The 10,866-nt window shown below is 46.4% G+C and overlaps 1 protein-coding gene across 1 annotated transcript; it reads left to right on the top strand.

The window, feature by feature from the left end:
* Positions 1-2: 2 nt before the first annotated feature.
* Positions 3-10,613, top strand: KCTD2 (potassium channel tetramerization domain containing 2). Its single transcript, XM_030013098.2, has 6 exons — positions 3-360; positions 1,820-1,928; positions 2,599-2,690; positions 3,399-3,494; positions 6,380-6,505; positions 7,095-10,613. The coding sequence occupies exons 1-6, from the start codon at positions 61-63 to the stop codon at positions 7,122-7,124; spliced, it is 753 nt and encodes a 250-aa protein (XP_029868958.1). The 5' UTR covers positions 3-60; the 3' UTR covers positions 7,125-10,613.
* Positions 10,614-10,866: the final 253 nt, after the last annotated feature.

Raw genomic sequence — 10,866 nt, 5'->3', positions numbered from 1 at the left:
ACCGGAAGCGGCGGCGGAGCGGACGGTGATGGCGACGCGGGGCCGCTGAGCGCTACCGCCATGGCCGAGCTGGCGGCGGCGGCGGCGGCGGAGGGGCCGCCGCGGGGCCGTACCCCCAGTCCGGGCCCCGGGGGGGCGCCGGGGCCGCCCAGCCCCCGCGCGGCCGGAGCGGCGGCGGCGGGCTCCGGCGGAGCGCTGTCCCCGCCCGGCGCGGCCCGCCCGCCCGCCGCCTCCAAGTGGGTGCGCCTGAACGTGGGCGGCACGTACTTCGTGAGCACCCGGCAGACGCTGTGCCGGGAGCCCAAGTCCTTCCTGTGCCGCCTCTGCTGCCAGGACGGGCCCGAGCTCGGCTCCGACAAGGTGAGGCCGCGGCGGGGGCCGGCCCCCACCCCACCCCGGGACGGCGAGGCCCCGGACGACAGCCCCTCCTTCAGCCGCCTTAGCCCCCGCGGCAGCCGGCGTCACCGGGGAGCAGCGCCCCGACTCGCTCCACGGGCAGGGCGACGGTCCCGGCTGCCGGTGTCCCCGGGGCCAGCACCCCCTCACCCCGCTCTACGGCCCCGGCAGCCCCTGAGCCGACGGCGTGGATAGGCCGATCTCCACAGCAGCCCTGCGCCCACGGTTCCCGGGGCACACGTCAGTCCGACACACACCATCTCTTTGTCCCTCGTGTCCCCTTACACGGCCACAGTGGTGGCCGCGTCCCCAAGAACGGGGCTCAGAGTCTGCCCTCCACCTCCCGCGGTGACATGACTCCCCTCAAGGAGCAAACCAGCACCTTCCCACAGCGGTTATGGCAGAGAGGGAACTAGGAGGAAACTTTTGCAGAAACAGGAATTTTAATGATTTCTTACCCTGAGCACGTATGATTTTTTGTTTGATATATCTCACTTTGCTCTCATAAAAGATAACAGTGCACGTTCCTTACATGGGTCGATAGTTTTGAAGTCGTTGCACTTTATCATAAGGATTTGGCAGTTATTCTTGTAATTGCAGGTTTTCTGTAGGAGCTGCTGCGCAAGGTTTTGTAAATATTTTGTGGGTAGGTCAGACTCAGAATTAGTTGGGTCTCTTGCCATTCTGTTCAGAGTTTAATCAAAAGATAAATACTGGTTGTGATCAAAATAGCAGTCACCAGCATCAGTGAGTAGAAGAGATGACATTTCAGAATGTTTTTTCACAGTTTTTTATTGCTTTAGAGCAGATTGATGGGCAGGACAAACATTGCTTTAAAGTGATTTAAGGGAGAGATATGAAAGACTTCAGAGCTGGCTCAAGAAATGCTTTTGCTTATCAATTGTTGGTTACTTGATGGCAATAGCTACTGTATTGCTAGAGACATGGCTGGTGCATTGCAATGTGCATTTTCAGTAGTAGAAAGGAGGAAAAAAGCTACTTAAACCATCATATGCTGTTAGCAAGAACTGGAGATCCAGTTTTCTGCCAGAGTCTCCTAGTTAAATTTGTCTGGAAAACAAATTTTGACAGAACACAACTGCCAGCTTTTGGTTCTTATTATTGCAGTGAAGAAAAACTGCTAAGCCCTGCTTTTCTCTCCAGGTATATAAACTCTGTTCCTAGAAGTGCTTAATTTGAAGCATCTGCCAGCATTACTGAGCTGCAATATTTGTAGCTGAGTTCAGATATTGGGGGGGGGGGGGAAAGTTGGTTTAAATGTTGAGTCATTAGTACACCTTTCACAGTCAAATCAGTTCAGGTTCTCAGAGAAAAACTGTTCAGTTTATTGTTTTCAACTGAAATTATTTTTTTCCTGGTACCACTTAACTATCCCCGCTTCACTCCTGTACACACTCAACAGGATGAGACAGGGGCGTATCTCATCGATAGAGACCCCACGTATTTTGGTCCAATACTGAACTACCTCCGACATGGGAAGCTCATCATAAACAAGGAGCTTGCAGAAGAAGGTAAGAAAGAAATATAAGGGAAGAACTGCAAACACTGTTTGATAGCAGTATCCCAGAGCCCTCATCAGAAACTTGCCTGAGCGCATAAGGTTCCTGACACGGTGCTGCGTAAGGGTGTGAGCAAGCCGCATCTCCCAGTAGTGCTGTTAGTACTGCTAGTTTCTCAGAAGGACGCTCATTAACAGGGATTAAATCATTAGATCCTGTGTCTTCCTGAAAGCAGAGGCCTGCAGCTTATAGCACAACCCATCGCTGCTCTGCTTAGCTCAAAAGCTTCTGTTGGCAGAGGAGAAGAACTGATAGCACATCTCCTCTCCCTCCACAGACAGCAGTTCTCTACAAGCAGGCAGCTTCGGTGACTTTCTCCTAATGGGGCTGCGCGAACAAAATAGAGATTATACTTTGAGGTTTCTGATAATCCCAGGGAAAGGGGAATAATCTTTCTTAAAGATCCTTTAAGTCACAAAAGGAGGTGACAGCTAATTGGTCATTTTCTTCCAGCCTGGGAGCATGAGATCAGTAGTACAGTCTATTCAGCATTTGGGGATTTTCTCACATCTGGGCTAGATTTGGAGTCAGGAGCAGGTGTTGCACCTTTGTAGCAGAATCATCTTCATTCTGCCCTGTACAAAGTAACAGAATTTGTCTCTACTTTTGGTTCCTTTCTCAGGGGTACTGGAAGAAGCCGAATTTTACAATATTGCATCTCTTGTGCGGCTGGTGAAGGAGCGGATACGGGATAACGAGAACAGAACCTCTCAAGTAATGCACAAGAACATTTGCGTTATGAAGTCAGTCATTTTCTGTAGTGCAGTAGAAGGACAAGTGTGGCTGTAGACACTTCTAGTAGCAGTTCTTTGGTTTAGTAGTCATCTTTAACAGGGGGGATAAGAGCTTTTAGGTAGACCCAGGGCACAGCTAGGAAAGAGTATCCATTATGGTTTTATAAGCACAGACCACTGAGTCATCTTGTTAGCATTGTAGGGAAAGGCAACGAACAGTTAAAAAGAGGGGTCAGGAGCAAAGATGGGTAGTTATAAAGCAAAACATACTGCTTTGGTAGGTAAAGAATAGTTCAAACTCTTCCTTCTCTAAACCACTTTCTTCCCTTTATATCTGTCTCTCTGTGGCAGTTTCTCCCATTGCTGCTCAGCTGATATTAACACACCCAGTAGTTTCAATTTCAGAAGAGAACGTTTTCAAAAAGCAGTAAACAGCTTTGAAAGCCAAAGCAGCTTTGCTTTCACTGGCCCTTGGACGCCTAGAAGACTTTAAGAGAAGTGTGCCAACCGTATGTACCTTGTTTAGAATCGGTTGGATGGTCAGAAGGATGAAACCTCAGAAAGCCTGTGGGGCTCAGAGTTCCTCAAATAACAAGATGATGGAGCAGGAGAGGCTTATTAATTTTCTAGCTTGATACTAGTATAACAATTACTAAACTCACGCTTATATGTATTCTCCATGCTTTAGGGACCTGTGAAGCATGTGTACAGAGTCCTGCAGTGCCAAGAGGAAGAGCTCACACAGATGGTGTCCACTATGTCCGACGGGTGGAAATTCGAACAGGTACCGTTACCAAAGAATGGCAGAATCCCTTTGAAAGCTGCATATGGAATAAGCAGAGTTTGCTATTGAATTGCACTTCATACTGCTCTTTTCTCCTGAATAAGCAGTCTGAACTGAGCAGCAGTCCACTTACGTAAAATAACTGACAGAGAAAGGCAGAATTCACTCAAACTGCCAAGAAAGATTTCATTTTCTCTGAGGACTTCTTGTATCCTTGTCAAATCCCAGAGCAATTCTTCCCTTCTCCTGCATTTCATCACATATACCAGGCCCCAGTACAACAGTTTTATCCAGGAAAATTAATAGAGATGTGAAAAAACACAGCACAGCTTTTCTGGAAGCTCAAAGCCATGACTCCTGCGTTTGCTAAAGAGGTGCTGAGTGACATGAGAAATACCCTTCCTGCAGATGCCTTTGTAATGCAGCTGGTTTCGGGGTTAGGTGTCACTGAAGTTGTGTATGGCATTAGTTCCAGATTTGGTTTCTGGAATCAAATACAGTCCTCTTATTTAGGAGGACAGAGAACTGGAAACCAGCTGGCCTGCATGTTAATGCTATATTAAGAAACTGCAGAATAGGCTCTGTGGATTACAGCTCTGCTGTCTTCCCAATTAGTCCAGCTTCAGTACAAGTGGATGTTGTGGGAAGTGTGCTGACACGAAGTGAGGCACAGGATTAGCAACAGCGCTTGCATCACTTGTTCATATATATCTGTTCCATAGTGCCTGAAAACTCCTATTGAGTAGTGGAGAGGCAGCCAAAAACTCTTGTGAGCCACTAGCTGCTTTATGGAAATGCAGTTCTCCAACACCCAGGTTTTGCTGTCTGGAAATTTACTTAACAGAATTTGTCTTTCACACACACGTATGCATTCCCAAAACCAGAAGGCTACAGGCAGTGCCCTACACGGGAATCTGCACCCTTACATCTTTCCTAGTCTTGCTTTTCAAATCTGTAACGAGAGGGTCCAGATACTAGTTACAAGCAAATGCTAGTGTGTTCCCTTCCAGTTCCCTCCCTCCCTTTGCCATCCGCAACCTCTGCACAAACCACCAAGATCTCTGCCAGCTTCCTTCCTGTACACCGCAGGCAACGGGAAAATTTCCTGCACATCCCACTCCAGCACGCTCCCAGCATCAGGAGCTGTTCTTGCCCTCTCCAGGACTTTGATTCAGTTCAAACAGCCCCAAAGGCAGCAAGCCTAAACAGGACAGACAGATGCAATGCTTTGGTCAGGGCTAGACCTCACGCCTCTCTCCAGCTGGGAGATGGTCCACACTGGGTCGCAGAGCAGGAACATGGCAATGGTGCAGCACGGGATATGTCCCATGCTGAAACGGGCCCTGCTGGGAGGCACATTGTAGCTGCAGCCTATTGCCAAGGTCTTTCCCCAGATGCACAACCCAGCATGGCTTCTACCCTCCCCCAAATCACACCTCTTGGCATGCTGAGACATGTTAGGAAAGATGGTAACAGAGGTACATATTGGGGACAAAGAGAGCCTGTTGCTAAATCTTAGCCTGGATGCCAACGACTGAACAGAGCTTTCGTGGGCTCTTTGGATCCAGTCACTTCATAACATCCAAAAGTCTGGTTCAGAAACCTGCAGGAAAGCCAGGAGTGGTAAAAGCTGTTGCAGCCTTGTTGTCTGTCAGGCTTGGGTTCTCAGGGGAGCATGTGGCCTTTCAGGTTCTTTGCGTTATACCATTCAGTCCTGCTTAAATTAAGGATGGAATAGAGATTTGCTATTTCAAATGGAAATCCATTCTCCTGTCCACCTACAGTTCAGTAGTCTGGAAAATGGCTATCTTTATCAAATGATACTTTGTGTTTGTTGAGTAAATAGTGGTGTGTGGTATTGAAATATCCGAGACCTTAAACAGTCAAGACAGGGAGCAGGGAAGCAAAATTAAAAAAAATCCTTTTTTTATCCTGTGTCTATCTTTTGCCCTCAGCATAAACATCAAAACCTATTTAAAACAGTACTGGAGGTCAGTCAGTACAGCAGCCCCCCAGGTCTTCCTGCAGCTGCACTGTAACCATATAGATAGTCGTCTGTCTAGGAAGGCTGTTGACTGCATCTGTCTCATATATAAATACGGAACTGTCTCTTCTAAAATCCATTAGGACATGGAAGTTAGGGTGCATGCTGCATATTAAAGTTTCCTAGATATACACAGTTGATAAGATTCACATTGCTTTCTTCAGATTACTTAGATTTATTATCTGGAAAGCAGAACTGAGTTGTAAATGACAAATTAGCTCTGCACTCCAGGATATCCTTTTAATGTAATAATGATAAATGAAACAGATGGGATTTCTTGGATTGAGTCCAGACCCCTCCTCACAACAGTAATAGAATATAATCCCATTTATACAGATATCAAACTCCATCTTGACAACATCTACGTAAAGAATGGTGCCAGTTTGCCACATGTCCCCTAGTTATCTAACATCTGTCTGTGGTAAAGAATTGCCTTTCCAGTTTTTACACATCAAGTCACAAGGCAAGTTGAGAGCTGAGTTCAACATAGTCTGGACCAGGAAGTCTGCATTGCCTGCCCCATATCTGAATTAGCTGGATATTATATATTGCAAAATCTGATGTGTTTTTCCTTTTTCTGCCCTCAGTAATTGGAAAATGTTCTGTTATGTTCAGCATTACAGTTTTAGGCTGGAATTTCTTCCTGGGGCTCCAGGTGCCACCAGAGGGCTCTGGAGCTCGGCTGTATCCCTGCCTGACACACACAGGAAAGCCTGTGACACGGGAGGCTACAGGTCCAGAACGGGTCTCACTGGACAGTTGTACCTCACAAAGCAATTGTAGGAATAAAGCAAAAGTCAAGACTTATTGATAGTTACCTTGGCTGTCTCCTGTTGCACAGCTGATCAGCATTGGATCTTCCTATAACTACGGGAATGAAGACCAGGCAGAATTCCTCTGCGTTGTGTCCAGGGAGCTCAACAATTCTACCAATGGCATTGTCAAGGAGCCGAGCGAGAAGGCAAAGGTAAGGCATCTGCTCAGCTGTATTGACTTGAATTCCACTATGCAAAGAAAAAGCCCTTCTTCCACTAGCAGATCCATAATTTGCAGTAGCAATTCTGTGTACCAGCTCTCCTATTTCCTCCTGTATGTGTGATCTTCCCTTCTTAGAAGATTTCACATTTTACTGTAGGACAAGAGCTAAGGCTCTTTGTATGCTTCAAATTAAGACAAAAAAATTGGAGGAAAGAGAGAGACTTGAAAAAGGACAGCATAGCAAGAACCTTTGAGATTGGTCACATTTTGTGGTTGAAGGATGCTACAGGATGTTGCAGGGAGGGACAAGCTTTTTTTTTTTTTTTTTTTTTTTTTTCCCCCAGGATAGCAACAAAAGGTGACATTCTTAACTCCTGGCAGGCAGCTAAGCAGGATTTCTAGAGAAGGGGCTCAGTCAGCTTTAACCAGCTTGTCATTTGTTACAGTAGCATAAAAACCAGCAAGCTACTCTCACTTTAGTCCATCTTTCCTTTCTCTGCAAAAAACAAGGACTCTGAACGTGAACTTTTGCATCTAAACTTGTCCAAGGTATTTACAGAAGCTCTTTTCTTTTTCAGATTCTTCAAGAGCGGGGATCCCGGATGTAATTCAAGTGTCCACTCCGTTAAAACTCCCAGATGTCAAAAGGGCAGTCTAGCTGGGCAGAGCATCTCTCCGCAATGCAACCTTGCCCTTGTACAGTAACCAAGCTAATGCAAAGCAAAGCCGAGCCTGTCCTGCCAATGGCGAATAATTCTGGTCATAACCAAAGGCTTCCCTCTTACCCTGGAAACCAAGGAAGGAAAAGACTCTTCCAGTTGGATAGTCCTTTCCACAAGTATTTGTTTTATTTTCTTGGCCAGCGCTGTATTGAATTTTTCCAGCAATGGCTGGGCCGGATTCCCAGTCGGAGCCTTTGCGAAGGTTGCTCAGGTCCACAGGCCCTTGTAATCGGTGCCACCTTCCACAGGCTGGCGTTGGTGGGAAGATCTGTATTTGAGCTGTGCCATTTCTTGCACCCAGGTCTGCCACCAGAAAGCGCAGGGACCTTGCAGTGCTCCCCCTCCTGTCAGCCAGCCCCCCCAAATCAGAAGAACAGGGCTTTAAAAGGAGGAACAAAACAACCACTTGTAAAAAACCCACACAAACTTTTCCATTCTTGCTTTGTATTTGTTCCTTGTTCAATTCCTAAGAGCTGAGTTTAGATACTAAGGGGAGGGGAGTTGTGTGTACATCTAACACAGGTCTCGTTGTTAACACTATTGCATATGGGCTCCTGGCATTTTCCAAAGCCCATTACTTCGCATGCATAAACAGAGAGACCTGTGTTCACCCAGAACAGCGATAGAGTGATAGTTTTGTCATTTACACTTCTCCGCTGAAGAAGAGTGGTGACATCTTTCCCTCCAATACCCTGCCACGGCCATATCTTAGCCTGGTGCAAAGTCACAAGGTTAGGGACTTGTTGCTGCCAAGTTCAGCTTTGCCTTGTTTGTCTCCAGCAGCATGGGCTCTCTGTCTCCTTCCTTCTCACCAAGGGAGGACTTCAGGCAGAATTTCTTTTGTACTGTAGCAAGCAGGTAGGTTTGTTTTAACCCATGAGATCCTTTGCGGAGGAGATCCCCTATTTACATGCAGTGATTTATCTGCAGCCCCCTCATGTCCCCACCTTTAAGAGATCACCTCAAATTACAGAGGGGCATCACAGAGTTGGGGTGGGGGGGTTTGGTGAAAAGTTGCCAAACTGTTGTAATGTTTCTTGTCCAAAGTGATGTGTCGACTTCTGTGACTTTTCTTTCTTTTTTTTTTTTTCTTTTCCTTTTTTTTCTTTTGGAATGCCTTGGATGGATGTGCAAAATGTTCGTTTGTGCCTCTCTTGAATTCTAATCTTAGCCAAACTGCAGTCACTGGTTCCCCTCTGTTCATCCGTGCCATCCCTAACCAAGGGCATGTCCCTTTTAGTCTGGTAAATGGAATTTCTTAGGAATTTGCTGCATGTTCTTCCCTTTTCATCCTGGCTTTGTTCTTTGTAGCCTAAGTGTTCAGACACTTGGGTCTTTTTGAATCAAGTCCCAAACTGACATTAAACACAAAGCTTCAGAGATGCTGGAATTCAGAGACATTGACAAGCTCAAAGCAGGTGTTTCTCAATAAGGTATCAGAAGATTCCTCACTTGGACTGAGGAGTTGGGCTCCTTTCTGGAGGACTTCAGCTACCTGTGGTCTCCGTAAAGTTTTGACATAGAATTAGGTAGGTTCCCCATCTTATCACTTGTTGCTGACAGGGCCTTGCAGCAGCATTACCAACGGTCGGTCCAACAACCAGTTGAGAAAACAAGACGTGCAGCAAAGACACTGAGTGATACTGCTGCACTCTCTGCCTCTTTTCAGTCCTGTACGTACTCTTGCCTGTCCTCTCCCATCCTGCTTTGCCAATGTACCTCCTCCGGTGGAGGCTTTGCCTCATTCTCAAGACAGACTGGTTAATTTATCTGTGCTAGCTTAATCCTGGTAACAACGGACCGTGCCAAATGTCTTTGAATTCACGTTGTGTCAGTTACAGGCTGTTGAAATGCAGCTGGCTTGCCATCACGCTGAAGAACCCAGCTCTTCTTCCCTCCATCTTCCCTGTTTATAATGTGGTGAGATGGTATTGGTGTGATTAGACCGTACGCCTTGGCTGGGCCTAAATAACACTGTGATGTGTATAGATATCTTTCCTCTGTCAGTATCTTGTAGCCTCAGTCATTGTCCGTCTGTGCTCACAGCTAAGAAATCAAGAAGCACATGTATGCGAGTTAGCAGCCTAAAAAGCCCTTTAACACTCTCATCTGTCTTCTTTCCCTTCCTCAGAGGAAGGAGTTTCTGGGAACTGGTCAAGAAATATCAAACTAAGGGCAGCAGGAACTGGTTGAGCTGCGTGTCACATCGATGCCAGCTGAGCACCTTGCTTTTCAAACTATGGAGCTGAAAGCAACAGTAGTTGCAAAGGGAGACTTTCTGTCCAGTACAACTCAAGTAGATAAAAATGATACCTCCTTGCTTTTTTTGCATCACCAAAAATGCCGTATGTAGTGAAGCCCACGAGAGGATTGCCTGATGCAAGAGTGATGCCATCACTCTCCCCTCTGAGCCACAGAGCCCCAAAATTACCGTTACCAGTTGAATGGAACAGCTATTCAACTCACGTGCACAAGAAAGACTATCAAAGTTGCATCTCGGTTTTCCCCTCCACACTGCTTTCTGCAGTGAGGATGTGCCAGGGGATTGAAGACTCTTTGGGTTCAATTGCAGAGTCTTTTAAGTTCAACAGAACAAGTTCATGGCAGAAAACCAATCATTGGTACTGGACACTCAAGTTTTGGGTGACATTTAGGACTAGGCATGAAGTCCATCCAGAGCAGGTACATTCCAAGTGAAGGATTTCTCCTTTCCCAGCTGTGCTAGGTCACCTTTACCCTGAGACCAAGGCTGGTCTCGGCATTATGCACCAGTTGCATCCCTTCTGTGCTCGAGACAGGGCTTTTCCTTCCATTGCCTTTCACTCAGTCACAACTATATCAAAACTAGCGCTGAATTAGGATGAAATTGTCCGATTCACTCTAAAAAAGGTAGCATGTTGTGGTGAGTAGGGTAGGTCAGCAGGGGTAGATCTACTGGCTATCCAAGAGTGCGTGTGCCTCTTGGGAAGCTTCGCTGTAAAGCATTAATCCTGGGAATGGACAGTATGACACTTTGGGTTTTTTTAAACTGTCCCAGTGGCCTAAATTGTTCCATTATGGCAAGACTGGAAATATCCTCTTAAAGTGTCTTTGTTTCTGCACATTTTTAAAAATCGATTTTTCTCAGGGGTGACTGAGTGGGCTGAGGCAAAGGGGGCATGGTTCGCTGCGGGGCGGTGGGATGGAGCAGCTCCCCAGTCCTGCAGCTGGGCCGTGGGCTCCTCCCCTCGCATTTGCCTGCAAACCCGGAGGTTTTGTACAGTTTGTCACGTGTCAGTGCCCTTTGCTACTGTTTCTCTTTGTTTATTAAATGTGTTTGAATAACAGTTGAGATGCTGTGATTAATTTTTTTTTCAATAAAGATTCTGAAATGGGTTTGAAAAGTTTGAACAAACGGTGTGCAGCCTGCTGCTTTCTCTGCATCCATTTGCCACCTTACCACACAAATACTACAGTATGGGGAAAGAAATGTGCAAATTGTGTACCTGCTTCTGACTCTATTTATAACAATGATTTGCTAAGAGGAGAATATAATTAGATTTTCGAGTCTTTCTAGGTTACTTTCAGAGAAAAAGGCAAACTGAAGCATGTTTCTGATTTTCTGTTACACAAAAGAATCTGAACTTCT

The sequence above is a fragment of the Aquila chrysaetos genome, chromosome 5 (genome assembly GCF_900496995.4).
Source record: "Aquila chrysaetos chrysaetos chromosome 5, bAquChr1.4, whole genome shotgun sequence".
Lineage (NCBI taxonomy): Eukaryota > Metazoa > Chordata > Aves > Accipitriformes > Accipitridae > Aquila > Aquila chrysaetos.
This window is presented reverse-complemented; position numbering and strand designations above follow the sequence as displayed.